Raw genomic sequence first — 17726 nt, 5'->3', positions numbered from 1 at the left:
TGCACTATTAAGCTGTTAGGTCATCGATTAATCGATTATTTTGGTTATAACTTTTTCATTTTAATTTCGATTTGAATTATTTAAAAGCGCACCATCAAAATATTAATTAATTAATTTGAAATTAAAGCCGGAAAGACAAACAAAACTAACTTAAAATTTTCACTCTAAAGTTAAGTCTCTTACAAATTAATGCATGAAATAATAATCCAGCAATAATTAATAAATCATGAAGCAAATAATAATTTTCTTACTTTTTCTCCTTTTTGAACCACAATGGAAAAATAATAAATTAAAAAAAAAAAAAACACTTATACTTCCCTGTAAACCTGCCTCCAAAAAAAAATATAAATCAAATATCTAGATATTTTCTTTTTTTATATGTTTGTAATTTATTTGATTATAAATAGATAATTTTCACATCAAACAACCATTCTAATCATATCAGAGCCCCTTTTAAGTCAACAACTCAGATCCTTTCTTTTCAATGGCTTCTAAATCCTCTACTATTCTTCTTCACCACCACTGCTGGCTTTGATGCCGCAGAGGCAGTCACCATAGCTGCCGCAGGTAGAGCCGATTGATTATTTTTCGGCTCTACCCTATTGACCTCCAAATCACCATTTGTCATCCTTTGTACATACAACCTCACCTTTTCCAACCCAATCGGCTTTTCCTTAGCCAACATAGCATCTCTCATTTTCTTCCCAATCAACTCTTCATCCTTCAGAGAAACCCTAATCTTAGGATCTTTATCAACGTTCTCTTCGAAAATATACGGAATCTTGATAAGCCCATCAATCTTCTACGTAGATTTACCTTTGGAATCTGGGCGCCGCACTGGCCTCTTCGCCAACCAAGTTACCGCCGCCCTTCTAACCAAAATTGGCTCCTTCACTGACTGTGGCGACTCTTCTGGCTTCAACATGGTCTTTATCCCTTGCTCTAGGTTTCCCCTTCTACTTCTTGGGTTGACATATTCTCACCGGAGCCAAGGCAGCATCGTTGCTGAGCGACAATTCCTCTGTAGTTTTCGATGGCCAAGAAAGTGTTTCTCTACGCCTCCTTCGAACAAGGTTGTTGACATATTCACGAAAAGTGTTTCTCAACCTCACTTTGAATTTTTCAAATCCAAGATTTGTTCAAATCCAACGCTCAGCTTGCAGGGGTGTTAAGGATATTTGGTACTAAATTATAGTTTACCATATATATCATATTTGATATTTTATTAAAAGGCATATATCTAAATATTTGCCTTTTCCGTATCCTTGTAATTTATCTGATTATAAATATATATCTTTCACACCATTTAAGTGTGGTGGATTAAACAAACATTCTCACTAGGCATTAACAACATACCAACGTCGTATCTGATCATTAAACAAACAAACATTCTCAATAGATAACTGACCATTAACAACATACCAACGTCGTAACTTTCACACCCTTAGGTTACTTGTGTGTGATTGGTGTTATAGCTTCGTGGGAGACCAGCGGGTTCCTAATAAGAACTCGACTGCTCTATAGCCATTTTAGGATGGGGAATGGGAGACCCACGTCGTAACTGATCATTTAGCTGGATGGGATAGGGGGAGGTAGCCCTCCCCAAAACAAGGGGATTACCATAGGACTAGGGGGTTGCAACTCACTTCCTAGGTAAGACATCAGGTAGTCTCATAGCCATGCCGAGGTAGCTACTCGCAAGGCACCAGTCAAACACAAGTTGGCTAATGAACTCTTAAGGTTCAAATGAAAGGACAAAGAACCAAAGAAGCCCCAAGGAGCTAAGACTAGAACTAGATGTTCTAGAGCCAAAGAAAAGACCGTAGAAGTTTGTTAAGATTAGGATGTGATAATAGCCTGCAAGTAAGTGGCTTACTGAGTATAATTTTATAGTCATCTTTGTTATATCTTCCATTTTTCAGGTACGTGAGATGTTGGGTCAAGAGAGGGTGCATGGAGGGATGTGGATTGTCACAGAGGAAAGCATGTCTCTAGTCATATATGGATTCTTTGGGTTGAAACGCTTTTCTTATGAAATATATGATTGATTTTTTGACGGAGGGTTCCTATTTTTCTTCTGGCGAAGCACAACGATAGTGATAGTCTTCCAATGGTGGACTAACGATGGCAAAGATGTTTCTGATGATGGACGATAATGCTAAACTCCCTCAAATAATAGATCATATGAAAAAGGGTGGATTTTAGAGACGAAAAAAAAAAAAAATTCAATATCAATTCAAGGGTGGGAAAGGAACTTATTAGCCCTTCAAAGCAATTGAGCTCATATTCCATTCAATGATTGTGAGACAAAACTATTCCTAAGAACACGAGCGATGAGGCTCAAGATGGAAGACGAATTGACAAGGAAACGAGCCACAAAACAAATGGTGATCGTTCATCTTCAAATAACGATGATCTTCAGGAACACACATGAAATCTAATCTGATGGAGGAAAAGGACTTCGATATTCAAACATGAAAAAAGAAAAAAATTCTTTTCTCTCTCTCTCTAATGCATTAGCCACAATAATTTATGGTAAAAAAACAACCACATGGTGTTAGGCGTGGTGAAGGAACAAAAAACCCATATTCCAATACTTTCAAAGATCATATCTTTGGAATAAAATGCATCATTTGAAATTGAAACAAAAATATGAGAGTTCATGTTTTCTCTCTTTTTCCATCAGAAATCAATGGTCATTTTCTTTGAAGAAACACGAAATAACCACACGTAAGGTAATAAGCAAATTTTTGTTTCCAAATTTTATTTCAATTACATTACGAGTATTTTAATTTTAATTTCTTCATTCATACATTCTTTTCATTTTTGGAACGAAATGTTTTGGTTCTTCTAACGAAATCGCAACTTGAATTCGAATTTCCTTTCTAAATCCTCCAAGAACAGAGGTTACCTACTTGTTTTTTTTCCAATCGCCAGATTTGCGGAATTGTATCTTCTCCAGATGCACAGATCCATGCCATACAATCTGCGTGTTACGGAGACAACCTAGAGATTGTAAGAACAATTTAGAGAAGGCCGATGAATACGTCTAGAGAAGCTAGCAGGCTTCTCGATGGGGTTTCGTTAGTCGCAAAGGAACTGCTTAAACGCTCTCATGTCTTGGAAATCCCCAGAATTGGGAACTTTGAAACACTTATTTCTATACCTGTCAAAAAGCTTGTTGTTTCTGTCACCGACATTTCCGGTCTCACTAGAGGCACAGTTCGCCAAATTTCAAGTGCAGATCGCCGCCTCAAAGACGATTCTGTCGCCTATTTTTCTCATCCAGTTCAAGCGAATGATATTGACAATCCAGCAGTCTCCGATCTTGAGGTTGGCCACACTCAGGCAAGCATTTCAGATGTTTCAGCTCTTTCCGAAAATGAACACAAAGACAACAAATCGTCAATCGGAACCCAATGCGGGGACATATCGAACAATGCCTCTTCTACTAGATCCAATGGAACACGAGTAGGAGAAGCCCAGAGCGGGCAAGTGGAAGTAGCCCCACCTTTCAAACGACGTAAGCCCCGGGAGAGAAGAGTACCCTCCACGCCCTTCACCAGAGCGGTCGGGTATGCTATTTCTCTTATCCAAATTCTGCTACATTTTATGCAAGTTTAGTTTCTTCTAACCTCTTGATATCATTTACAAAATTTACTCGATATATTAACTCTCTAGGGAGTGTCAATAATTCATTTGTTATTTGAGAAGTTGAACAATGGAAAATTCGTGTTAAACTCAATACAACTCGATCATCACCACACTCAATAGGTTTGCCGGACTAGGAGCTAGTCTCGCTTGGGGAACGCTGCAGGAATCAGCCAAGAGGCTTGTTTTTGGCCCAGAAAATTTGCCGAACCAACCTCCTGCCCTTTCCCCATTCCTATCCGAAAAGAATGCAGAACGTTTGGCTCTTGCTTTGTGTAGAATGCGTGGAGCTGCTTTGAAAATTGGGCAGATGTTGAGCATACAAGATGAATCTCTCGTCCCAGCTCCGGTATTATATTTAATCTCTTCGGTTGTTTCTTTTGTACAGGCTTGATGAATTCAAATGATTGTAGTTAATTTCTAGCCAACTTCGATATCATGTTTTATTTATTTATTTTTAAATTTAGTTTTAGAAAATAAAATAAAATTAGTATTGTCCTATATTCCAGCCACTCAAAATGCACATTCACCATTGATTTTGCTTGTGTGGTCTGTAGCATGATTAAAGGGTCTACAGTTCAGGCATTAAGTATTGAACATGGTTATCTGTTTGGCAACAATAATTTTGTCTAATTTAGCATCATTTTTCTTTTAATATCCAAGATTCTCATGCATATCCATAAATTAAATATGTTGCTATCATCTTTCTGTCTTGCCCCAAAGATCCTGGCTGCTCTGGATATTGTACGCCAAGGTGCAGATGTAATGCCTAGGAGCCAACTGAATAAAGTATTGAACGCTGAACTAGGTCAAGATTGGTCCTCAAAGTTGATTAGTTTTGATTATGAACCAATGGCGGCTGCAAGTATTGGCCAGGTGCTGCACAACTACTCCATTCATCTTTTTTTAGGTTAATTTATAAAAAAAACACCTCTTAAGTTTGTCTTTTGTTTAAAAAATACTCCTAGTCTTTCAAAAGTTGCAATACTACCCTGAACCTTTTGTAAATAGTTTCAAAATACACTTGGAGTGAAAATACTTTAGAACATCAGATAAAAATTGGACTTGAAATGGTGTGGTAGTGACCTAGAATAAAAATTTGGATCACTACATAATTCTAGGTCACCTCCACATCATTGCAGGTCCCAATTTCATTTAAAATTCTAAAGGTTTCTAATCCAAAGGTAGTTTGAAACTCTTATGAAGGATTAAAGGTAATATTACAATTTTTGAGAGAATAAGAGTATTTTTGAAACAAATGGCAAGGTTCAAGGACATTTTTTATAATTTAGCCTTTCTTTTATGGAATGCTTACTCGTTGTGTGATGTTATAATGTAAGATAGATTTTTATACATTTTATGTGATGGTAGACGACCATGATATTTATGAAAGGGGCTAGTCTAAAAGTCAAAGTGGTTCTTTTCACACCCCCCCCCCCCCCCCCCCCCCCCNAAAAAAAAAAAAAAAAAAGAAAGAAAAAAGTCTTGTGCCATGGAGCAATTATTAGCAGCTATTTCTATTTTCCAGATTTTATTACGATATTTACATGTCATACTAGCCTCCCTCTGTGATGGTATTTTTTTCATTATATTTATTGTTTTCAGGAATTCCAGGATAACATAAGTGATGTAGTCCTTCATTTCTTTCTAAATTATGTTTAGATATTCCTGTTCCCTATTCATTACTGATGTCCTTGAGCTTTATCTTCTTATTTGATAAGATTGTTTGAATTCTTATTTGGATGCTTTCTAAATCCGATTCAGGTGCATAGAGCTGTTTTAAAGAATGGTATGAAAGTTGCAATGAAAATTCAGTACCCTGGAGTTGCTGACAGCATTGAGAGTGATATCAATAATGTGAAACTCTTGTTGGATTATACTAATCTGATTCCGGAGGGACTTTATCTTGACAGAGCAATGAAGGTATTTTATTGTTCTCTTTGTTGATTTTTTCAACATGCTTGTAAACTTTGTTACTCTTTCCTTATAGCTCTAATTATTCATATATTTGTCTTCTATTGTTTGGCTGGTACTAAAGTGTTGTGGAACTCTTGGGATTTGATCTAACAACATTTTTTAAGAACAAGACATTTAGATCTAAATTATCCTAGAACCCCCAAAACAATTAAGAATCAACCCAATGGAAAGTTTTGGAACAAATTATCTTGGTGATCAAGATCAAGAGTAAAGAAAACTCATTTATGAACTCGTGATTCGAATCACTCTACAAGATAGCTTGATCAAAACTACTTGAATGACTCTACCATGCAAATCTAAACACAAAAAAATGCAAAGGAACAAGCTCACGACTTAAGATGCATAATATGCAAGTTTCATTTTCATATTCAAAATCTTCCTACTAAAACAACCTAAATGACTATTTATAGCCTTGAAAATAAACCTTAAAGTAACCTATATAGCCTTGAAAATAAACCTTAAAGTAACCTATAATCAATGGAAAGATTGTAACTCTCATGCCCATCAATACCATAATGACCACCAACTAATTGTAACTTAAAACCTTATAAATAATACTCATAAATTGAAAAAAACAACCAAACCTCCCTAAATCCAAACATGTATGGTACAATCTTATTATCTACCATGAAGTCTTTATGGTATGATTAAGCCATCTAATTTCGTATCACAATGTTTAAATAAATGATTCATCATAAATGTTGACTTATGTACTAAGTACCCAGGAACAAAATTCTCCACTCTTGGCATTGAGCAAGAATCAGATGATGAATATGCATCCAGCCCCTTACCCCTCTCCACTACCCCACCATCCCCAACCGCAGATAAGGCCAACATCTCTCACCCGTTACTAGAGATCACCCTTGCAGATACAGAGCTTGGTACTCTTTTTCAGGAAAAGCAGAATGAAACGGAGGTAGAAGAGGAAACCCCGATACCAACAAGAGAAAACCCCGAAATCTTGGCACCATGGCTGAAAGAACACTGTGTGCAGCATGGCAATTCCATTTGGGAAAAAAAAAGCCCACTGCGCTAAAGAAACCATGGATTGGAAGTACATAAAGAAAGGGCCTTGGAAGTAATAAAGAAACATCAAAACCTTATTACCAACCGAACTTGCCATAAGGTGGGTGATGGAGGAAGTACATCATATTGGACCGACCCATGGATTGAAAACACTATTTTAGCTCTGGGGTATCCACTCTGTACAAGCTCTCTCATAACAAAAAAGCCACGATCAAAGAAACGTAGAATGTTGTAAAAAATTTTTGGGACTTGAAGCTTGGTAGGAATTTAAAGGATAATGAAGCAACGGAATGGGCCGAATTGGGCCGAATTAAGCCTTGACCTTGTCCCTGTGGTATTGTCAAACAAAGCAGACTCACTGACTTGGCTCCCCAGCGCTGACGGGGTCTTTTCTACAAAATCCTTGATGATGGACATGGGGAAAAAAGTAGAAGTAATAAATCCCACGCTAGCAAAGACAGTATGAAAAGGACAACCTAAAAAGGTGAAATTCTTCCTTTGGGAAATAGTGCATAAAGCCATTAGCACAAGTTAAAATCTTAAAAAAAGAATGCCTTACATCACTCTTTCTCCAAATTGGTGTCCATTATGCAAGAAAGAAAACAAATTACAAATCCACTTGTTTATGCAATGCACATACGCTCAAAATTTCTGGACAACGATTCTCAATATATTAGGATGGCATCTCACATTTCTTAGGGAGTTAAAGGATTTTTTGGATATGACTTTAACGTACCACCCTTTCAAGAATGCAAAAGCCCTACTTTGGAAAAACCTCATCATGGCTAAATATACGCCACATCAAACAAAAATCACCCCTCCATCTTCTACAAAAGGGCCTTGGAAGTACATAATGAAACATCAAAACCTCATCACCAATCGAACTTGCCATAAGGTGGGCGATGGAGGAAGTACATATTGGACCGACCCATGGATTGAAAACACCATGCTAGCTCTAAGGTATCCACTTTTGTACAAGCTCTTTCATAGCAAAAAAGCCACCATCAAAGAAACTTGGAATGTTGTCAACAAATTTTGGGACCTGAAGCTTGGTAGGAATTTAAAAGATAATGAAGTAACGGAATGGGTCGAATTAAGCCTTGACCTTGCCCCTGTGGTATTGTCAAACAAAGCAGACTCATTGGCTTGGCTCCCCAGCACCGATGGGGTCTTTTCTACAAAATCCTTGATGATGGACATGGGGAAAAAAAGTAGAATTAATAAATCCCACGCTAGCAAAGACAACATGAAAATGATAGAGCTTAAAAAGGTGAAGTTCTTCCTTTGGGAAATAGTGCATAAAGCCATTAGCACAAGTTAAAATCTTAAAAAAAGAATGCCTTACATCACTCTTTCTCCAAATTGGTGTCCATTATGCAAGAAAGAAAACGTCACGAAGCCACTTGTTTATGCAATGCACATACACTCAAAATTTTTGGACAACAATTCTCAATATGTTCGGATGACATCTCACATTTCCTAGGGAGTTAAAGAATCTTTTGGATATGGCCTTAACGTACTACCCTTTCAAGAATGCAAAAGTCCTTTTATGGAAAACCTCATCATGACTTTCTTTTAGAATGTGGAAAGAAAGAAATCAGAGAATATTTGCAGAAAAGACATAGACCTACACAACTTTTCGACAATGTTGTTTACCAAGCTATATCTTGGTGTAAATTGTCTAATATTTTTACTCCCTATATTTATACCTCCCTCATGGTAAATTGGGAAGGTATTTTGTAAACACGTTGGATAATCCATCCCTTTCGTAAATTTCAATCATCAATGAAATTGTCTCTTATAAAAAAAAAAAAAAAAAAAACATGAATTTGATTGCTGATATATTGATAATTATGACCTAAAAACCGGATCATAATTTTACCTTAACTGTATGTAAAATTGGAGAAGTCTTGTATATTTGTATATATTTTTAAAATACTTCAAGTTAAGCAGAACGATAAAAAATTCTATCATCTGACGAAACACATATCATGGAATGGAAAAAAAAAAAAAAAACATATCCAAGTAAGCAATTTCCTATCTCATACAACATTCCGTGATGTAGTTTGCAGCACCATATTTGCAGTTGCGGCAATATTTTTCTTATATATATATATATATAGTGTTATTCCTCTGAAGTTATTGGGCTCAAATACTTTTGAAGCAGAGTTCTATATTTTAAAATCAACAACAATAAATTTCTTAAATCTTTTGAGATCATTAAAGCCCTCATGTTAGTTTGGTGGTGCAATATACCTCATTATTGACAAATGTGTCTATTTATTTCCATAGTGCTTATTTCTAATAACTTTTATAGATAAAAGTGCGAGTTGATGTCAGTGTTGGTACTATCTATTAGGTGGCAAAAGATGAGTTATCCCGTGAATGTGACTATGTGTTGGAGGCTACAAATCAAAAACGTTTCCGTGATCTGTTATGTAACTCTGAAGGTTTCTATGTTCCATTGGTTGTGGATGATCTATCAAGCAAAAGAGTTTTGACTACAGAACTTATTTCTGGTACTCGTATATCTTCTTTCTTGCTTGTTTGCTTAAATGTGTTCTATTTTTTTTTTTTTTTTCTATATATGTAATTAATTTGTTAGCTATGATTTTATAATCTTGTCTTATTTATGCCTATATAAATAATTCTTGTGAATGGAATAATGTTAAACATACCATCATAGTTTTGCCTTTCTTATTTTCCTTTTGCCATTGTTAAGGTTGAACTAATTCTGGTTTTTCCCTCGGAGGGGTATAAATAAAGGACTCTTCCTTTTCAGACTCTATTTTTTCTTTTTTAAAATTTAATTTAATTATAATAATAATTATTATTTTTACCCTCTTGACTGTAAGTTATGTTCTTTTCATCTATGTACTATCCCAAGATATTAGCAAGAAATGCTAAGAACAATTCCCCAAACATATTTTGTCTAAATGGGTGAATTATCACGAGAACAATAATCTATCACTTTTTTTTTGTTTGTTTTTTTGTTTTTAATGAAATCTCTATATGGCTTTACATTGTAATTTCTCCATGTGGTGGGTAGGAGCTGAATTAATCAAATGAAGATTCTGATGCTATTTATATTTTTTTGGTCAGACCTTTTGTCCAGTTTCAAAGGAATATCTGTTGGTATATCATATTATGTTGATGAACCATCTTTTTCATTCTAGATGTTATCCCTTCACAGTATGTTTCTGTATCAGTTTTCTTCGTTTTTCCTTTCTCTATAAATATATATTCTAACTTCGAATTAGTGTATTGTTTTCCACAGGAATTCCGATTGATAAAGTAGCATTGTTAGACCAGGAAACTCGTAATTATGTTGGGAGAAAGTTGCTGGAGCTCACATTACGTGAACTATTTGTTTTCCGCTTCATGCAGGCAAGTTTTCAAAGACATGTTATTGTGAGATCGGAAATGCAATATATTTTTTAGTTGTCCGCTGAGAATATTATATTTTCTGTCTTAAGAATAAATGAGTTTTTAAATAGACAAAACACCCATTACAAATAATACAGTAGACACAAGAAATTAATTAACACAAAAGGAAATAACCCACACTTCCCTGGAGGCTGGTTATACTAGCCTGTCAATCAATTTGTTGAATTGTAACTTCGAGAATCCCTTGGTTAATAGATTAACAATTTGCTTTGTTGTTAAAGGATAGGGAATCTTTGTTACTCGTACATCAATCTTCTCCTTTATGAAGTGTTTATCAACTTCGAGATATTTCCTTCTATCATGAAGGACTAGATTGTGGACAATGAAAATTGCTGCCTTGTTGTCACAAAAAATGCACATGGGCGTTGTCTGAGAGAATTTCAAATATTCCAATAATCTTTCTATCCATACACCTTCACAAATTCCATGGGCTAACGCCTTAAACTCTGCTTCAGCCCTACTAGCCACCACACTTTTTTTTGGTTCGCCAAGTAACTAGATTCTCTCCTACAAAAGAGATAATCAAAAGTGAATCTTCTATCTGCAGTGCTACCTGCCCAATCCAACGTCAGTGAGGACTTCAATATGTGACCATGCTTCTTAAATAGTATGCCTTTTCTTGGAGTACCTTTCAAGTATCTTATGACTCTAGACTGCTTCAAAGTGAGCTGGCCTAGAAGAATGCATGGACTGAATTACCATACTAACAACAAAAACAATGTTCGGATGTGTGTGAGAGAGGTATACTAGTCTATCCACAAGTCTTTGTTACCTTTCCTTATCTTTTACCTCTTTTGCTCTCATAGCTTGCAATTTTAAATTCGGCTCGTTGGGAGTCTCAACTGTTTTGCAAACAAGTAATCCAGTCTGGAGTCTCAATTATTTTGCAAACAAGTAATCCAGTCTCTTCAACTGAATCAATAATATACTTTGATTGACAAGGATTTCAGTTTTTGACCTCGCAAATTCCATGCCTAAGAAATACTTCAAAATTCCCTGGTCCTTAATTTGGAATTTATTAGCATGTCCTTTCTTCAAGGTAGGTAGTTAGTCTTATCTCGTCATTACCTATAAAAATAATATCATCTACGTATACAATAAAAAAAATCTTGTTATTTCAAATATGTTCATAGAACATAGTATGATTTGCTTGACTTTGAACGAACACATAGCTTGTCACTGCATTTTCAAAATGTTCGAACCCTGAGATCCACCTCAACACCAGGCGGTAAGTTCCATAAACACATCTTCTTCAAGATCTCCATTGAGAAAAACATTCTTAATATCAAGTTGATAAAGAAGCCAATCAAAATTCTAATGGATTTTATTTTAGCAACAGGGGCAAATATTTCTTGACAAGTGATTCTGTAGTTTTGTGTGGATCCTTTAGCCACAAGTCTAGCTTGGTACCTTTCAATGCTACGTCGACTTTACACTTTAAAGTGAATACCTATTTGCATTCTACTATTTTCTTATCCCGTGGTAATTTATGTCCCGTTTGCAATTTTGTTTAAGAATATTCATCTCTCCCATAATTGCATACATCCAATTCAAATCATTTAGGCCTCCTGTATATTCTTGGGAACAAATAGGTTGGTTATCTGAGAGGTGAAAGATTTATGACTATCATATAATCTATAGTAAGAAAGATAGTTTGCAATAGGATATTTGGTGCAATTACGGATACCTTTCCTATGGGCAATTGGAATATCAACATTAGAGACATCGTTTAAATTATTATGAAAAGATGAAGAGACAAAAATAAAGGATCTGTTGCTTGAATCTTCAAAATCATTCTTCGGAACATTAGCTTGCTGTTGTGGTTAATCGACTGTCTGTTTTTTTTTTTTTTTTTTTTTTTTTTTTAATTCCTTCTAGTATAAAACCCAAAGTTCAGAAGTTTGACTAATTAAGGTCGCTTTGCAGTGCATCTCTCTGAAAAAGTTTTCCACAGTTGGCATTGAGGAACTAAAGCTGGTAACTTCTGGATAAATGATCTTAGGAAGAGAGCTAAGTGTGAAAAAGTATCTTCTAAATTGGTTATCTCTCCTTGAAGAGAATTTTGGTTAAAAAAAGTTTGATTTTCCAAGAAAGACAAATCCATACGCTGAAAGTACATTTTGTTCAAATTGTCAAAACATTTATAAGTCTTTGGGAGACGTGACCTAAAAAAGTATTTAATAGCCCGTGAAAGGTTATGAATCTGAACATAAGTAGAACACCCATATAATTTGATCAGTAAATTAGAGAACAAGTGGATACTCTTTAAAGTGATTGATAGGAGTTTTAAAGTTAAAAACTTTGGTAGGCATCCGATTGATAAAATACACATTAGGAACATGCACAGAAAACATAAGGACATGAGTGTGTCAAGTAAAGTCTAATTCTTTCGTTCAACAATGGCATTTTGTTGAGAGTGTCTCAACACGTAGATTGATGAAAATTCCTTGATCTTGCAAAAATCAGTTAGGTGATCATTGAAATATTCAGTGCCATTATCAAAGTGTAGAATGCAGATTTTAGTTTGAAATTGAGTCTCAATCATATTGTATAAGCAAATTCTTTTAAGTGCTTCTAAAGGAGTCCCAATCATTCCCATATGGGAACAAACCTTAGTTATGCAATTGATTTTCTAGTCTAAATCATACTTGCCCAAGCTACTATTTAAGCCAAAAAAAACAATTAGATTTTGGTCAAAAGATTACAAGAATTAAGAACACTAAAGCATAAATGGGTATTACGCAAACAATCATCCCCTCAAATAAATCAAGACATAAGTCAATGGCTACATCAATCCCTTAAGTAAATATTCTAGCCACTCATCATCTCTAAAATAAATTCTTGAGTATAGAATTGATCCATAACAATCATGATATCAACATTTTCGAGCCTTGAAATATCTCCCTTCGCTCTTAAGAATAAAAAAACCCTTTCAAACTCCCCATAAATATGCAGAAATCAATTTAGATCAATGATAGTTCATTAATGTCCATTGATTTAGACACCTTCCCCCTTCCTAGCAAAACTGCTCTCCTGGTTGAAAGGTCTAAAGGAGAGTTCTAAGCCCTCCAAAAATCATTAATGTCCCTTAATTTAGACACCTTCCCCCTTCCTAGCAAAACCGCTCTCCTGGTTGAAGGGTCTAAAGGAGAGTTCTAAACTCTCCAAAAAGCCCTCCTCTTTAGACTAAAAAATAAGATGTATATATAGGAATCTACTGCAATGACGCAGTGTCTCAACATCATCTATTCTTCAAAATTGGCTAAAGCAAGCATACATATATTTTCCCGTCAAAATCTGTAGTGTCTCGATGTTAGGGATAGTGTCTCAATTCTGTGGCCTCGGGTCTTGTAGCTTGTTTGGTGCATTTTTTGGCATTAGGCGTTGTTGCTAGTGTCTAAACATCATCTATTCTTCAAAATTGGCTAAAGCAAGCATACATATATTTTCCCGTCAAAATCTGTAGTGTCTCGATGTTAGGGATAGTGTCTCAATTCTGTGGCCTCGGGTCTTGTAGCTTGTTTGGTGCATTTTTTGGCATTAGGCGTTGTTGCTAGTGTCTCAACGCTATCCTCTGCAGTCCTTTGGCTACAATAACTTTTCTTTTGACTTCAAGCTCCAAAGCATGCCCAATTTGCTCAATATTTAGTCAAATCCCTCAAATTTGCTCTAAATGCTTGAGATTTACAATTCATAAAAATAATATCATGAAATTCATTATTTCCTCAAAACTAGCATATATTCTAGAGATAGTAAGTTATGTATGCGCTATCAATTGGGCATCCAACTTCTCTGTTATTAGAGCTTGTCTCTCTCCTGCTTCTGCAAATTGGGTGTCTACTTTGGCTTGTCTCTCCAATTGTTTCAGTTACACATTGTTCATCTTCTCCTCCAATTCAACAATTCTACTTTCCATCCTAGGACTTGCCCAAATTTTATTTATTAACATGTATCAAGAGAAGGTTTGAGAGCTTCCCGTCTCTTCCAATTCTCCTCAGAGACTCACAACAAAATCTCAGCCAAAAATATACCCTACAGAACAACACTCGCTTCTATAACAGCCACCTATCCCCCAAACCCACATTCTAACTTAGAAAATATACAGAATATAAATGGGTTTACATCACTCACAAAAATTATGCATTACAACACTCCCACTTTCTTTCTCACGTGCCTACATCACTCGTAAACCTTGGTGATTTTGGACCTGTCATTTATCTTTATTTTCTATTTTTGTACATGGCTCTAAACCCAATAGTCATGTGCCATTTGTAGGGTTTATTGAGTCTCTGGATTCTCTTGAACCTATGTGCCATTTTCTTCTTTTCAGAATATACAGATACAGCTTCTTGTCCTTGATTTTCTTTCTGGGTTTTCTTTCCGCTGTTTAGTTTTATACCTATAAGGCATTTACTTCCTCCCCATCCAGAATTAATTCCTTGGATAAATCCTTTAAAATCCCAAAAGTTTTTATTCAGAAATTCTTTTTAATGGCTGAATATGATTGAGAAATTTCTACTACCAAGGGGTCATTAATGATCCCATTTGAAATTAATTTCCTTAAGGGGACGTTCAGAATCAAAACCCACTCTATTTATACTACCTTTCCTTGACCAATCGTCTATTGCGTAATGGCTTTTGTGTCCAGGTATCACAATAATATTTCTGATTTTATCATACTAATGCTCCTAACAACTGCATATGGTCATAGTATGCTCCTAGAAAGCTTAGGAACAATGCAATATCTCTACTTAATGATTTTAATGCTTCCTTCTCATTTTATGTCTTTTCTTGTGGAAATATTTCATACGTTTTATGCTGTTTTATTTTCGCTGAAGTTTCTGTCAATTATTTTTCTCGTCCTAATTTGATTCTATTTGCTGAATGTATCAGACGGACCCTAATTGGAGTAATTTTGTGTATGATGAAGCCTCAAAAATAATTAATCTGATCGACTTCGGAGCAGCTCGAGATTATCCTAAAAATTTTGTTGACAACTACTTAAGAATGGTAATTTTCATGCTGAGTTCAGCTCACCTATTTTACACCTGATTTTTTAGCACACAGTTTCATCACAATATTATGAACTCTTAACCTTCGAAATTATTTCTGTTTCAAATTCGAGATATTAGCATTTGTTTTCAAGATCTTTTGTTGGACATTTTCAGTAAGTTTAGTTAAGTACACGGTTTACTTCGGCATATTTGTGAATTTAGGGTTCAATTTTATCTAGATAGTGAAGGGTTTCACTATGATTTAATGGGTGGCTGGATCTAGCTAAGTTGTGAAATGTTCAAGCTACTCCTTGGAGGAGTTATTGGAGCAATTATAGGACTAGTAATTCCAACGTGGGCTTACAGATATTTGAGATTCAACATTTATATTCACCATCCATTAATGTATACTTCAATTTTTTGCCTAGTAAAGAGAAACTACCCAGTCAATAGTCGTTGAGTATAATTGATAATAGTTGTTACTGCTAGGATGTGTTTGTGTTGATAAAAAATAGTAGAAGAGAAAAATGTCAATCGTAATGAGAAAAAGAATCTAGCCTAATTAAATCCTTTTTAACCTTAGGTCTAAAAGATTACATAATTAAAGGAGAAATTTCCTAATCTGTTAATTACAAAAAATGCCTTAAATTTGACATTAATTTGCAACACCCTTCCCCAAAATGAGTTTTACATACTAAAAAATTACAAATTGTTATTCAAATCTTCAAAGTGAAGACCTAGGTAAGGCTTGGTAAGGATATTAGTTAATTTGTTGTTTGATAGGCACTTAGTTAAGTCGAACCACTTCATTATTGACTTTTTGGGAGAGGAAATATCGATCAATTTCTTGTTTTATCATGGTGAACTGAACTCTACAAATTTTGATTGTCACATATCATCTGTATTGGTGATGAACAACTTTTTTCCAAATTCACTCGAGACTCTCTTGATTCATCTGCCTTTACATTTACCATGAGCAAGTTCTTTGAATTCTACTCCTGCCGAACACTGATTGATTTTTTTACCTCTCCATGTTGCAAGAGTACCATACAAAATAGTAATAACCTGAGGTAAATTTTCTATTTGTGATGTTCCTGTGCAATTTGCATCATAGTAGGCCTCGATGTTTCTCTTATCAGTTTACTCAAAAAACTGTTCTAATCTGGAAATCACCTTCATATAGCCTAGGATTTGGTGTACAACTTCCATATGTTCTTCACTGAGACTATTTATAATGAGAATTAACTATTTATAATGAGACTAACTTTGCTGACATCAAACCTAATATCTGGATGAGTATGAGAAAGATGCGGTGTTATTCCTAACAAGGTGCTGATATCTCTCCTGTTCACCGGAGTGCTCCCATGATTTAATCCAAGTTTCTTTTGTGAGTCCGTAGAAGACTTTATTGGCTTGCATCCTAACATACCAGTTTCTTTGGAAAGATCGAGTACATACTTCCTTTAGGATACAATTATACCCTGTTGAGACCAAGCTGTCTCTCAAACCTTAGTCTCGATTTCTCTCTCCTTCGTATCTCTGTCTCTCGAGCTCTCTCCATCTCTGATCTCTCGTGCTCTCTTCGTCCCTCTTGTATCTCCAAACTCTCAACTTCAAACTTCATCTCACTCCCACACTCATCGTTGTTGCCCATGCTCATCGCTGTTATCAGTTGATTTCTATGATCGTCATTGCTGTTCAGATCCACCATTCCAGATCCGTTCGGACCTGTTCCATGTAGTCACAAAACAAATCTCGAGTATGCAGGGATCCATTTAGATCTATTTGCGGTTGGCCCAATTTTTGCTATGCATATCTAGTGGACCTAGAGGTTTAAGAATTTAGTTGTAATTGTATTGATGAACTTGTATCCATCTTGTATTGTATTGGAAGTTAATGTTATATATGTTTCTAAAACACTTTTTTTGAATGCATTATTTAATTAGGTTGTTGCATGCGCAAATGGCGATAAAGATGCAGTAATTGAAATGTCAAGGAGACTTGGATTTCTAACAGGCGAGGAATCAGAGGTGATGTTGGATGCTCATGTTCAAGCAGGTTTTGTTGTGGGATTGCCATTCTCAAAGCCTGGTGCCTATGACTTTCGAGCTTCAAATATCACTCATAGTATTTCAAACCTTGGTGCAACCATGTTGCGGCACAGGCTAACCCCACCACCTGATGAAGCCTATAGCCTTCACCGCAAACTATCAGGTGCTTTCTTGGCTTGTATCAAGCTTGGCGCTGCTGTGCCCTGTAGGCAACTCTTATTCAATGTTTACAACAATTATCATTTCGACCACCAAGATTGAGATCTTGAAGGGCCAACATTTGAATTTCCAGCAGCCATTTGTCCTGTCCTTTTCCTGCCCCACATCCTCGTATTTGGTCTCTATACTTCCACAGGTTTCAACCATTCATTTTTTTACCTTTAGTATTACTTCCAATTGTTAATTTTATAAAACATTTTGTTGTGAATGACTAGTGCTGCAATACGTACCCACTAATAAAATTTTAGTTAAAATTTTTTGAATGAACTTATTTTCATGTGCATTAAAATGAATATAAAATATGTTTGGGAGATAAAATATAAAGGTTTTTAGTGGAGAGACCTATCTATTTCATGCATTT

At 35.5% G+C, this 17726-nt stretch overlaps 1 protein-coding gene and 1 pseudogene across 1 annotated transcript; both read left to right on the top strand.

Moving 5' to 3' along the window:
* The window catches only part of LOC111487991, a 601695-nt pseudogene that overhangs the window by 498512 nt on the left and 85457 nt on the right, over positions 1 to 17726 (top strand).
* Positions 2543 to 17636, top strand: LOC111489989 (protein ABC transporter 1, mitochondrial). Its single transcript, XM_023138404.1, has 9 exons — positions 2543 to 2735; positions 2938 to 3575; positions 3775 to 4000; positions 4375 to 4527; positions 5416 to 5574; positions 9014 to 9173; positions 9932 to 10041; positions 14995 to 15111; positions 17042 to 17636. The coding sequence occupies exons 2-9, from the start codon at positions 3040 to 3042 to the stop codon at positions 17405 to 17407; spliced, it is 1827 nt and encodes a 608-aa protein (XP_022994172.1). The 5' UTR covers positions 2543 to 2735; positions 2938 to 3039; the 3' UTR covers positions 17408 to 17636.

The sequence above is a fragment of the Cucurbita maxima genome, unplaced genomic scaffold (genome assembly GCF_002738345.1).
Source record: "Cucurbita maxima cultivar Rimu unplaced genomic scaffold, Cmax_1.0 Cma_Scf00001, whole genome shotgun sequence".
Classification (NCBI taxonomy): domain Eukaryota; kingdom Viridiplantae; phylum Streptophyta; class Magnoliopsida; order Cucurbitales; family Cucurbitaceae; genus Cucurbita; species Cucurbita maxima.
Note: the sequence above shows the minus strand (reverse complement) of the source record. Positions and strands in the feature narration are given on the sequence as shown.